The sequence below is a fragment of the Phyllostomus discolor genome, chromosome 5 (assembly GCF_004126475.2).
Source record: "Phyllostomus discolor isolate MPI-MPIP mPhyDis1 chromosome 5, mPhyDis1.pri.v3, whole genome shotgun sequence".
Taxonomy (NCBI): domain Eukaryota; kingdom Metazoa; phylum Chordata; class Mammalia; order Chiroptera; family Phyllostomidae; genus Phyllostomus; species Phyllostomus discolor.
Genome location: NC_040907.2, coordinates 139,451,744 through 139,466,388, shown reverse-complemented (window position 1 = coordinate 139,466,388; position 14,645 = coordinate 139,451,744). Strand labels below are relative to the sequence as shown.

Sequence of the window (14,645 nt, the reverse complement as noted above, 5' to 3'; positions counted from 1 at the left end):
GTTGTAGTCAGGCCCAAGGGAGTTTAACTGAAAGGACACTTTGCTTACATGACAACCGATAGTTCATTCATGTATTACATGGAAAGCCTTGACTAAACTGCTTAAAAGACACGATATACATAAAAATAAATGAAAATAAAATTATAAATAAACACTGATGTTAAGAACAATGTATTTATAATGTCACTAAGTTTGCAGGGAAACAGGCTTAGACGAAATTTGAATTCTAGCAGAAAAAATAGGGACATAGATATAAGATAACAGTATAATGGATATAAGTGCCAAATCAGACACAAGGTATTTCAGTTACAGGGTCATAGCCAAGAGAGCAATGAACCTTCAGGCACCTATGCATTTTCACTTTTTTCAAGGTACAAGACATATGAGGTCAGGTGGCATGGCCAATGGTGAAACGCACCATGTGTAGGGTGATCTCCTAAGAAATACCACTCTCTTGAAACCATGAGAAGTGTTTGTGTAAAGCTGGGTTTCCCATAGTTGGCAAAAGGGAGACAAAATTAGTATTTTAAGAGACCTTAATACAGACTGGTACTTGTTTACATTTGCATTGTATAGAAAAAATATTGCCAGAAAATTTTCCACTAGCTTCAACTGACACAAACCACAAAAACTGTGAGACATCAATGGTGTTTTGTATTTCAGAATTAAGTAATCTAGACTATTTGACCTATAAAACATAGCTTAAATATAATAGATTCTCTTAGGGCACTTGGCTTTTATTTTTCTCATGCCATGATTTTCCTAAGGTAAATGACATGCAAACCATTTGAAACAGTTAAAGATGTTAAAGGGCACCTGTTCTAAAGCAATATTTGCATAATAGGAGATACCTGTGGGCCAGGGTGGAGGAACATTACATCCTGCAGGGAGCTAAGAGCATATTTGAGCCTGAATCCGAGTAATTTGACTTCCAGCCCAGCGACTGTCCACCTGAGAGGCATATAGCCTGATCTCCAGACTAGAGTTCCTGGCTGTGAATCCAGGCTTCACTAGTGACTTGCTGTGCATCTTGGGAAGGTTATGTGAAATTTTTGTGACTCAGTGTTCTCATCTGTGAACAGAATGAGAATAGTAACTCCCTCATAGGTAGGGGAATGAATTAATTTCTGAGAAGTATTTAGAGTGCCTAACATGTTGTTACAGCTCGGGGCAGGGCACCTGTCAAAATATGGCAAATTGGCATATTGATTATTTTGAATTCAAATGTTCACAGCAGCACCATTTACAATAGCCAGGTGCTAGAAGCAACCTAAGTGCCCATCAGTAAATGAGTGGATAAAAAAACTGTGGTACATTTACACAATGGAATACTACACAGCAGAACAAAGAAAGGAGCTCCTACCCTTTGCAACAGCATGGATGGAACTGGAGAATATCATGCTAAGTGTAATAAGCCAGGCAGTGAGAGACAAATACCATATGATGTCACCTATAAGTGGAACATAATCAACAAAACAAACAAGCAAACAAAATCTAACCAGAGGCACTGAAATTAAGAACAAACTGACAGTAACCAGACAGGAGAACGGGGGGGAATAAAAGAGAAAAAAAAGGGAAGGGTTGTCAAGTAACATGTAAAAAGGACCCATAGACAAAGCCAAAGGCGGGTAGGATTGAGAGTGGGAGGTGGGGGTAAGTGGGGTGGGGGAAAATGGTGGCAGGAAAATGCATACAGCTGTACTTGAACAGCAATAAAAAAGAAAAGAAAAGAAAGAAACTGGTGCAAAAGGAGAATTCTGATTGCTCTCTAACCCTCTGAAAATAAGAAATAAATCTCCCCTGTGAAAGATATGCTCCCTGCACCAGTAGGGAAGAGGCATATCCTTATACCCAGGGATGGAGAATCCAGGACTGAGAAGCCCGTATAAACAAATCTTGTTACTTTTTACTAATTTACTATCCCAAGTTCAAATTCTACTTATTCCTTATTAAACTTAAGTTTCTCTCCCTGTAAAATCCTTTCAAATCTATTGTTCCTTTGTCTAAAAAGTATAAAAGCTGCTTGCTTTGGTCTTCTTTTGGTGCCATATCTATGAGTCCTCCTTACAATTTAATTTTCTCCTTTTAATTTGTCTCATGTCAATTTAAATCTTAGACAAGCCAGAAGAACCTAAAAAGAAGAAAAATCTCTTCTTCCCTGATAGCTTAAACACAAGGTAAAGGTTTGTGATTGGTACCATTTTGGACATGAGCCAGGCATGAGTCTAGTCTAGTTAAAGATGCTACACTGGAGGAAAATGTACTTAACCATCATGTATGTGCTGGAATTGTTTTCCATCAGATTCACATCAGCAGGCACAGATGCAAATTATATTGCTTCTGCAGTGTTAACCTTGCCTATTTCTATACTTTCTGCCATGAAGGAAATTTTCATCTTCTAACTATGACTGTGGCTTCTTCTCTCAACAGTATCATTCTTCTAAAACCACTTGTCACCATTTCACTGCTTAGGCAATGTAATAAAAAATTAGAGACTTATGAGTGAGGATGCTTTATTTCTTGATACTTTTTTCAAAATAGTATGTTCTTTTAGCCCATAAATTTAAATCTGGCTTCTTTACTAACTCAAGGATGCAATGTTCATAGTCTTTTTAACTTTTGGTAGACATCAGTCAATATTTTAATTCTATTTTTCTGACACTGAGTTTTTCATATTTGTAACTTGTAGAAGAAGAGATTAATAAATTGGAAACGTTGGATAATAAGTTGAAAGGTGATTCTAAAACCAGATCTGACTTGCTATCTCAATAGAGGAGAACATAATCACAGAGACATCTCAATTTGAAAATCAGTTGGTTGCCTTGTTAATTATGTCCTAATTTTTCATACAAATTTAATATGTTCTGTTATTTTCTGCCAAAAATCTACTTCTGCCAAGCTTCTACTTCTCATTTGCCCTGGGCAGCAACATAATCTAGAGATTAAAGAAAGTCCTTGAATAAAGGTAAATCTAACTTTAAATTCTGTCTTTGCTGGCTGGGTAATATTTGGAATATTAACTTTACAACTATTCATTTTTGCAAGGTTACCATAACAAATAATTATACCTACCTAGTAAGTAGGTATTTTTTTTCTTGTTTGCTTGTTTATTTATTTAAATAAATTCTGTAGGCTAAAATAAGTAAAGGATTTTTTTACAGTTGTCAAATAAATAATATTAATAAATACATAATAGCTATTATTATTAGTAAGGAATACTCATTGATTAATATTTCTCAAAGGCCAAAGGGGAACAGAAATAGTTAATGTTGAAAGGATTAGCTTAATTTTCCTTATCTTACACAAAAAATATGAGTAATATGATACACGTACATGACTTTTCCAGTTTGTTTTCTTTTTTTTTTTAAAGATTTTATTTATTTATTTTTAGAGAGGGAAGGGAGGGAGGGAGGGAGAGGGGGAGAGAGAGAGAGAGAGAGAAACATCAATGTGCGGTTGCTGGGGGTTATGGCCTGCAACCCAGGAATGTACCCTGGCTGGGAATCGAACCTGGGACACTTTGGTTCCCAGCCCGCGCTCAATCCACTGAGCTACGCCAGCCAGGGCTTCCAGTTTATTTTCAATGGCCAAGTAGTTGCTTTTTTTTTAAAAAGATTTTATTTATTTATTTTTGAGTGGGAAGGGAGCGGGGGAGAGAGAGAGACAGAGACAGAGAGAAACATCAAAGTGCGGTTGCTGGGGGTCATGGTCTGCAACCCATGCACGTACCCTGACTGGGAATCAAACCTGCAACACTTCAGTTCGCAGCCCGTGCTCAATCCACTGAGCTACGCCAGCCAGGGCTAAGTACTTGCTTTTTACAAAGTTCTTTGTATATTCTGAATACTGTTTTTGGAGTTTTTAAAAAATATACATTTTAAATATTTGCTTTTAGCTTATTGTTTATCTTTTAATCATTTACAGCATCTTTGTCATAGTCTGTTATTTTGATGTAACCAAATTTATAAGTCACTTTTCATTAGTATAGGACATTTTGGTTAGTGATATTCAGCTAGTGGCCTGCCCCCAAAGAAGGGTGGATCAGGATTTTCTGGGGAATTCTGACATGCATTTCTTGTAGACCGAGAAGGGGCAGTGTTGTCCCACAGAGAGCATCCCTGTCAGATTGTTGCAACTGGTACTGACATCACTGATGATGGGTGCACTGGGGAGTGAATGTTAAAGACCACAGTTACATAGTCAAGAATATACAAATAGACTATCACAAATATTTACTCCTGAAACTGAATGTAAGGTTTACACTCAAAATAACATAAGAGGAATGGTTACCACTGAAGAATAACATCTTCGAAAAGAACAGTTTTCATGTTCCATCCATATTGGTGATGGCCATCCCACACCTTTGGTAGTTTTAACTGTGCTAACATATACATCACATAAGATTTAAGATATAAACCATTTTCTAGTTCCATCCATGCTGTCGCAAAGGGGAAGGGTTTATAGGAACAGATATACAGGGCACATGGACAAAAACTAGGTGGGGGGTAGAAATGGGAGAGAGGTGGGGAGGGATGGGTGGGTGGGCTGGGATGGGAGCAAAAGACAGAAAACTGTACTTGAACAACAATTAAAATAAAATTAAAAAAATAAAAAGTATACAAACCATTTTAAGTGCACAATTCAGCTACATTAAGTATATTCACATGGGGCTGCCATCATCACCACCAGTCATGTGTACACTTCTATGTCTTCCCAAATTAAACACTAACTCTTCAATCTGCCATCCCCATGGGCCCTGACAGCCACAATTCTATTCTCTGTCTCTATAGATTTGACTATTTCAGGAACCTCACACAGGTGGAATCATATAGTATTTGCCCTCCCATGCCTGGTTTATTTCAGTTAGCATAATGTCTTCAAGATTTATCCATGGTGTAGCATATGTCAAATTTTATTTTTTTTAAAGATTAACTAAAATTCTATTGTTTTGTTCATCCCTTCATCTGTTAATAGACATATGAGTTGTTTCCACCTTTAGCTACTGTGAATAATACTTCTATGAACAATGATGTACAAATACCTGTTCCAGTCCCTGCTTTCATTCTTTTGGATATATATGGGCAATACTTATAACTGATGTTAATACTTCTATTAAAGACTGAAGTAAAATATTACCTTTTCATATTTTTTCTACCTCTTCCTGCAATTAAAGTGATTGCATGTGATCAGTGAAAATTGATTTGGTGGATCCAGTTGTGAGAGATATCAAAATTGAACCATTGTAAATATAGGGGATATGACTAAATTAATTCTTGTGTTCTGCGTCCTTTTGACAGCACCCCAGAATTACTCTACATGACGTGAACATTCAAATTTTTGAGCCAGAAACCAAATCTCTACAGGTCTTTATAAATAAAAGCCTTATTTACTTTCTTTTGGGGGTCTAGTATACAATAGTTTTAATTCTAAGGGCAGAGGCACAGTTTGTTTTGTTTGCCTCTGGATTTTCACTGTATACTAGGAACACAATATGTATTTTCTAAAATGAACTTCCAAGTTCCTAAGCATATTAGAAGTTCCACCTTAGAGCAAATGTGAAGAAGTTTTTTTGGTACTGTTTATAATGGATAATTCATTTCAATAATACTCTCATTGTGTTGCCTTTTCCCCAACATATTTTTTATAATGCCCTTAATACACTATCTATATTTTAAGCTAATAAGAACAATTTTATTCATTGATATTTCAGTCTCATCTTTCTTAGTTAATTCTATAATATGTTTCCTCTTCTTATTTCTTACATATAACAGTTTTTTAATTTAAAATTTATCATTATGCATTTATGATGAACTTAAAAAATTAACTTGCATGTATGATGGATGAAATATTATATTACTCCAACATTATACAGCAAGCAGTATAAAAGCCTCTTTCATAATAGTCGGCTGTTCCCCCATTTTTTAAATCATCTTTCCATTAAGTGCTAGAGCTTAGCTGGCCCTGATTCAGTGCAGTTTCCAATAAGATTTGGGGGCTGTAAGTATGGATTGAGGACTGCTTAATTCATTTTCATTCTGATTAAATTTGGAAAGGAGAAAAATCACAGGCTTTACGGCTAAAGGCAACACTTGAAAATGTTCACCATTTAAGGATTTATTCCTCTCATCCCTCCTAAGGTACCTGCTTCTTATCACTGCTTCCAAATACACTGCAATTTGTTTCTTGCAGGTTTGGCTCATTGTGTTTCCTCTGCTTAGACTATCCTCCTCATTTAAAATTCCCTGCAAAGATCTAACCACCCTTTTTCTGTGCCTTGCCAATTCTTTACTCTCTAGGAAACCTTTTATGTTCTTTCACCAGTTAAAATGTCTCTGGCCTTAGAATCCACATGGTGATTTGTGCTTTCCCAGTTGAGTTATTATAATAGCATATACTTGCATCAATGTGTTGCTAAGCTTTTATCTCTTTCTCTTCCACCTTACATCGCATGAGATTGCTTTCCTAGAAACACTTCTTTCCCTAGCCCAAGGAGTCTACTGACCAACTGAAGGGAGGAATGCCCTGCAGAGTTCACAGTAATTCTAGAAAATCAATCAGACTCATCTTGTTGTTCACTCTAAGGAATCTCTCACCACCCAGAAATTTCTTCCCATGTAGCCATTTACACATCCTCAGGTGACTCAGTTTCCCACCTCACCTTTACTTCTACCAACAAACTTTCCCTAGAATCCCCTGGAATTCATGCACCACCATCATCAATACCCCCTAAATATTTAACCTCCTTTCTAAATACTGCAGTTGCTTTCTGATCCCTCCCACCCAGCACCTCTCCCTCATACAAGACTGCTTTCTGCAGCTGTTTCAAATAGTGGCTCCCTAAGGGTAGATGGCAGGTACCTTTCTGTCTCTGAATTCCTGCTTCTAGAATATTATGTCATCTCCTTCACCACCTTCTACCAATTACTCTGAATGCCATCATCATCACCCCCCTAAATTCTCTTACTATAGCTATCTACAGACCACTTTAATCATGTCCTTTATTAATGGAATATTTTAGCATTTGGCTTATTGTTTTTTTCTCCACTATAATATATTATTTGTTTGTTTATTGGTTTGTTGGATCTGGTTTTATACATTTTTAAAAGATTTTATTTTATGTATTTGTAGAGAGGGGAGGGAGGGAAAAAGAGAAAGAGAGAGAGAGAAACATCAATATGTGGTTGCTGGGGCTCATGGCCTGCAACCCAGGCATGTACCCTGACTGGGAATCAAACCTGTGACACTTTGGTTCACAGCCCACACTCAATCCACTGAGCTATGCCAGCCAGGGCTTGACTTTATACATTTTTAATTAAATATTTCATTGTTTATGTTATTATAGTTGTCCCAACTTTTCCCCTTTCCTAATATCATAAGCTGTCATGAAAAAGCCAATGGAGCATTCTGTTCACAGGAGTATGTGGCAATTGATCAGTCCCTTTCTTAACAAGCTTGTTCTTCACATGGTGCATGGAGTCTGCATTTTTCTAGTGTCCCTGCTACCTCATGGCAATATATCCTCAGTATCCTGTGGATCTCTTTCTGATCTCTGACTGTTGAGTATCCAGGAAAAGTCTTTGGACTTTCCTGTCTACACCCATTTTCTAGGTGAGTTCATCCTGGCCAATGATTTCTTTCCTGAATTTAGGTCAGCATCTCTAACTGCCTTGCATATTGAGAAACCCTCACCAACATAAACTCTTAAAAAAATGAACTCTTAATGGCTGCCACCCTAATCATGGCAGAAGGAGGGGGACCTGTTCAGAACAAAAACCTCAGTCATTTTTTATTTTTCTCTAGTGTCCCACATATCTCCATCAGCAAATCCTTTTGGCTATCTTTTGACACCCTTTTATGTCTTAGACACTACCATGGTTCTAGCCACTCTCAAATCTTGTCTGGATATAATGTGTTCAATCTTGTTACTACGTTTGTCTGATAACACTGCTATTTGTCCCCACTCCCAACACTGCACATCATGCAGAATACTCCTCTTACATTGGATTATATTTTCCCTGTGGATAAAACCATTCAATGTCCTTAGAATGTTAGAACTGAGACTTACAGCTATGACTGCTCTACCCAGCAAAGATATCATTTAGAATTGAAGGGCAGATAGCTTCCTAGACAAGAAAAATATAAAGGAGTTCCTCATCACCAGACAATTATTATATGAAATGTTAAATGGGGTTTATTTAATAAAAAGAAGAAGCCCTGGCTGGCATAGCTCAGTGGATTGAGCACAGGCTGGGAACCAAAGTGCCCCAGGTTTGATTCCCAGCCAGGGCACATTCCTGGGTTGCAGGCCATAACCCCCAGCAACCGCACATTGATGTTTCTCTCTCTCTCTCTCTCTCTCTCTCTCTCCCGCCCTCCCTTCCCTCTCTAAAAATAAATAAATAAAATCTTTTTAAAAAAAGAAGAAGAAGATCAAAACTATGGACAATAACATGGCAATAAATACATATCTATCAACAATTGAATCTAAAAAACAAACTAAGCAAACAAGAAGAACAGAGACAGAATCATGGATACAAAAAGCGTTTTGATGGTTGCCAGATAGCAGGGAGGTAGTGGGGAATGAGTGAAGAGTTGAAGGGATTAGAAAACACAAATAGGTAGTCACAGAATAGCCATGGGGATGTAAAGTACAGTATAGGAAATGGAGTAGCCAAAGAACTTAGACATATGACCAGTGGCCATGAACAATGGTGTGGGGATGGCCTGAAGTGGAGGGTGCTGGGTGGAGGGGGAAGAGGCAGGAAAATTGGGATAACAAAAATAGCACAATCAATAAAATATAATTAAAAAAATAAGATCTCTAGAGTAAATCCCATACTGTAATTCTGAACTAGATTTTCAATCCCATCTCCTACCAGTCTTTTTCAGTCACACTGATCTCCAAGCTTCTTCTAGCTTCAGATACTTTATATTGGAATGCCCACAATGCTCTTTATATAGGAATCCACATGTCTTTCTCTTGACCACATGAGTTTGTATTAAATAGATACTGATTTTCTTGATACACATTTTCCCCCACTAGTTTGTATTAGTAGTGTGACAACATTTTGTTTGTCTGATTGTTTTTGAATTGTTCTATGCCCAACTTCTAGAAGAGTGCACACTTTAAATACACAAAAATATGTTTACTGATTAAATGAACAAACAGTATCAATCAATAGTTAATGGGACTAAAATATAAAACAAGATAAAAATAATCTCCAAAGGACTGTTACTTGCAAATCATAATGCAAGTTGTATGTATGTAATGTGATTGACTTAAATTTGTGGACCACTTTTGGTTAGAAATGGTGGTTTAGATCAGGAATCAGTATTTGGCACTGTGAAAAAGCTATTTTGCAAGTACAACATACAAGCTGTATTTGCTTGATTGACTTTTTTTTATTTCTTAAGGTGTTCTAAGTGATAAGACAATATGTCAAAACCCCACAACTCTAATTATGGTCCTCCTGGCAATAAGGAAAGAAAGGCAACTGTTGATGTGCAGAACTATTGGGAACCACCCTGCCTGGTTTCAGAAGCTGTAACCCCCACCAAGGCTAAGGCTGAGTGAGCAACCTTTGGACCAGAAGCCACCAAGGAGACAAAAGCTTATCTTCCTGGCAGGAGCACTGCTTCTTCTCCTTTTACTTCATCCATAACTGGCCTCCAATGCTTGGTCAGTTAGCCAATGACAGATAAGATTCCCCAATGCAGGGGAATGATCTAAGACAGGCACGATCATGTGGGAGGCCCCCAAGGAAGGACTTTGGGGGGTACAGCAAAAGTGGGTGATCGACCCTCGCCACTCAGCTTTGACAAAGCCTGAGTCCTCATTCTGTCTGCAAGAAGTCTCCTAATCTCTTGGCTACCTTACTTCCCCTGCCTGACTTAAGCCTGAAACAATGACAGAGGGCAGTGTAGCCCTGTGCTGGAAAGGGCAAGTTCCCCAGGCAATCAAGCCTAAGAAAGAATATGTAAAATCCTGTGAAATCTGCTTTGTTTAAAATGCTCTCAATTAAATGATAAGGGTCCAAGCAAGAAGTGAGTTTGTTCCTCAAAGTTTTACAAGTCTTTAGCTATCTGATCTTGATTCAAAATAGGCCCTCAGAGTTCTTTGTTATCTATTATTTGATCCTTACTGCCTGACAATGATTAATGAGCTTTACCTGTATTCCTGGACAAAAGGAACCCAATAAAAGCCCATTGAGGAAAAGGTTCTTGGCCCTTCTCCTTTGAGAGATTGGCCACCTTTCCTTCCCAAACAGATCATGTCTTGGTAGACTCATTCCCAAACATGGCAGCTAGGGGGGCCCTGCAGGTGGAGCCCCCTCCCCCCCACAAGAACTATAGGAAATAACAGCTGGGTTTGCTCAGGGAAATTTAGGCTTAATGTTTGTATGTTAATAGCTATTTTTAAAAATCTGTTTATTAAGAATTTCCAGAAAAATACTTGAAATAGAGAATCTAAAATGTTCTAGTTTCTAAACATTTCCCCAATGCAAGATAATATTAATAAATTTATTTCTTAGTAATAAAAGTATTGTGACTTCATGCACTGCCAACCATGAAAAATATCTTCCATCACTGATAATGAAGAAAAATTGAAAATATTCAACTTTAGTCTTAGACATTGTATTTTTAAAATTCCAAGTTAGCAATTTTTTCTGACACATCCAATTTTTTAAAACATTTAATAAAATACTGAAATTAGTAGTGTTGTTTTAATTTATATAACTAGCATTGTTAGTTTTAAAAATTATTGCAGAAAAATCATTTCAGAATTTATTACATGATTTCTTCTATTAGAAAGTGACAATTAAAAAGTCTATGAGGAAAATGTACATTTTAATTTTTTATACAGCAAAAACCATAATAAGTAATGTGTTTCTTTTTTGTAGTAAAAATAAAATACAAAAGTTTGCTTTGCATTCACATCATAATTAATATGTATTTTGTTTGGCTAATTATACTAATCTGTCTCCATGTTTCAGTCTTTATTTAAACAGGAATAAGTACTCAGTTAATGCAAACTACAATTTTTAGTTTATCTGCAAAATTGGTTATAATTGATCTAAAAAAATTAAATTCTTTGCTTTTACTTTAGTTCTGGATCTTAATAAACTTTCTCATACCTTAACTTTGAGCACAGAAGAAAACATTTTTGCGTCTTCAGATACACCTCCAATGTAGAATTTTTTCTGAAACACTGGGGGATGATCATTTTCATCCTGAATCTCAATATATACCTTAGCTGTATTGCCTGGAGGATAAGAAATAATATACTTTTATTAGTGGTTATTCATTAGTAAAAATGCAGTAGAATAAATATTTATTGTACTTTATTTTTTTTCTGAATCAATGGAAATAACAAATCAAAAAGTCATCCCTAAATGACATGACTAATACTACAAAATCCACAGAGGACATTTATAATGATGCTTCTGACATAACATTAAACTGTTCCTATTTCTTTTAATTAGCAGGTACTGGCAATTCATATTATTTGATTTAATAGGCACCAAAGTATTGCATTCTGCTAATTTTAATAAAACAACTGAATTGTTCATGTTTAAAAACACTTCACACATTACCTATTATACAAAAGTGGAACAAATATATAAACATTTATGAAGTAATAAAAACTGCATATATATACATACATATATAATTCTTAAGTATAAAAGCAGCAATGATATTCCTTTAGCTTAAAATGTGCTATAACATTTTTATTTAAGATTAAAATAAGGAGGCTGCATTGTAATGGAGAAATACAATGAAGATTAAAAAGAAAAACAAAACAAAAATAAAAGTGAGTGATATTTGGATGAGGTACTTATTTCTGCAAAGGGAAAATAAGTTTTATCATGTATCAGAGGCTCTCTGCTATTCATTGTAAAAGATGTGTTGGAAAGAGAATTGACACATAACTCATAAATACCAGGTTTTGTAATTTAAACAATAGTAAATGTTTCATTAAAATGCATTTTGTTATCAAATATTAGAATCTCACCCCCACAATCATCACAGGTTTAATGAGAAATGTATTGCTTGTCACTAGTACAAGAATGACCTTTACAAACCCAATAAAATGAGGAATAAGGGGTTAATCATTTTGCAAAAGTAGATTAAAATTATATAAACATTCTGATGTAGTAAGTGAACTTCTCTCAAGCATTTCAATTATATGACAAATATATGACAACTGATAGACAAACTATTTATCATGCATACTCTAAATTTTGCTGCTTTATCATGTTCCCAACTATAACTAATTAACACCAACCTACTATCACAGTGGGTACATAATGGGTATACAATATATCTATCTATGTTGATTGATGCCTATCAATCAGCAATATATCTATATTGATTGAATAAATGAATGAATGAGTAATCTGCATTATCTTAGTGAGAATTTATAGCAAGCTTCTTATAATTTGCCCTGAAATCAGAGAGACAAGAGGGTAAGTTCCAAGGTTTCACCCCATATCCTGCTGCTACTCATTTAGTTTCTCTCTTATTAGCCTCTTTTCTACCATTCTTGAACTGGAAGAGCTAGAATCAAGAGAAAAAGTGTGCTAGGTCAACAGAGAACGAGGCTAATGGCAGATTATGCTTCTCTACTCTATAGTGCCAGGACTCCGAACTAAACCCTGGTGAGCCACCCATCATTAGAGTTCATCCAAATGAAACCCATTTTCATCTTAGCAGGTCATTTTATCTCTGGAATCAAGGAGCTCATAGCTCTAAATTTAATATTTTTTAAAGAAAAGTAATCCTAAATTACATGACCTTTCCAATAACTGTATTCATGTTCTTAATAAATGACCACATTGGTTATGATCCCTATTTGCAACACTGAAAAAGTAAAGGTTGATTTTCAACTCACTATAAAGGGATAGATTTATGTTCTGAAGCTTGCCTATTTTTCTCCTGGCACTATAGAAAATGATGACACAAGGTTAGGCCTAGGCATAAAGGTATTATGTCATTAGGAACAATTTGTACTTTTGGAAATCTTTTAAAAATCTATTATTTCCTTAGGTATTAGGAAAACTAATATAAGAATCAGTGTTGTAATTTACAGCAATACTTATAAGCTATATAAAAATATTATATATATATTTTATAAACTCCAGAGAGACTGCAATAAAAATAATTATTTAAATATCATTTTAGCAGCTATTAAAAATCTCTAAAATTAACATCCTATAGAAACATCTAGATATCTATTTATATTATTGATATTCAATGACTGTACATTTCCTATAAAATAAATTATCCAACTTCAATAGATGAGATAAAAGTTTTCAATTTTTTTATTTCTAATCTATTCATCTCACAAACATTATTCCAATACAAGCTATCATGCTCCCATACCAGTTGTACTTAAGCCATATTTGTTATGAGTAATATAGAATTTAATCATATCCAGTGCTTTAAAGAAACCATGAAATAAAAATTATGATAGTACTTCCATGTTATAAATTATATTAGGAAAGGAAGCACAATTATGAAAGGATAATCATAGTGAATATTTAAATCTCTTTCTATTTTTGTTTTAAGTTTCACCTGCCAGGTTTGAGCATCTTTAAATTTATATGCATTCTAATATTAATAATAATACATACACATATATTTAACTTATCTATCTCATTTTTTAAAATTGGTTGTTCTTTTTGTCTCTAACTTCTTTTCAATATGATTATGTTAGTTTCTCTTCTGATTTTTAAATATTTGCCTAGATATTTAATTTGTATAATTAAAATGTATAAGAATTGAATCATAAGCCTATGCTATGGAACTACATAATTTCCTAACTCATCTGGCAGAGAAAGAAATGGAAATAAAATACTATAAATATTTTATGTATATTTAGTATATAATGTTACTGGGTTCCATGTAAGTCTAATCCTGGTCTGTTTTTATACCAAATAACTTTATACTATTCACTGTTGACTTGATGCATTTTATAAGTCAGTTTTGTGCAATCACAATTTTATATAAAATAGAAGCCCTGGCTGGTATGGCTCAGTGAATTGCATGCTGGCCTGCAAACCAAAGGGTCCCTAGTTTGATTTCCAGTCAAGGCACATGCCTGAGTTGTGGGCCAGGTCCCCAGTAGGGGGTATGGTAGAGGCAACTCCACATTGATGTTTCTCTTCCTCTCTTTCTCCCTCCCTTCCCCTATGTTAGAAAACCCAGCACCAAAGTGTGGTTAACAGTATAAATAATGCTTTCTCACATCTATTGAAATATTTAAAAATATTTTTCATTTTAATTGTGACTGAGTCCAAATTCGAGACCATCAATATGTATACATTATTTTAATAGTTCTTTATTTCTCTTAAAAGTTGGAGAATATAAATACATGCTTCTTCATATGTCCTTTCTATGTTTAGCTAAAGTTAAATACTTTGATAAGTTAACAATTATCAAAGAACATGTGGCAAATATTGTTCCAAGCTATACAGAGAACCCAGTCCCATGAAATAAAACTATTATTGTAAATATTATTATTCTTATTTTTACAGAAGAGCAAAACAGGAAACAGAGGTTTGGTCACGTTCCCATATTTCTTCTAGTTCATGGTACTGGCTGAGAGTTGAGCTCATTGTTTGACGACACAACCTAACCACTTA

The 14,645-nt window shown here is 35.2% G+C and overlaps 1 protein-coding gene across 2 annotated transcripts in view; it reads right to left on the bottom strand.

Annotated features, from left to right (window-relative positions):
• PCDH15 (protocadherin related 15) overlaps positions 1–14,645 on the bottom strand; it is a 775,879-nt gene that overhangs the window by 85,284 nt on the left and 675,950 nt on the right. For both annotated transcript variants that reach the window (XM_036026943.1, XM_036026942.1), the window contains exon 27: positions 11,136–11,263. In XM_036026943.1, coding sequence (XP_035882836.1) covers positions 11,136–11,263 — 128 coding nt within the window. The remainder of the gene's footprint in view (positions 1–11,135; positions 11,264–14,645) is intronic.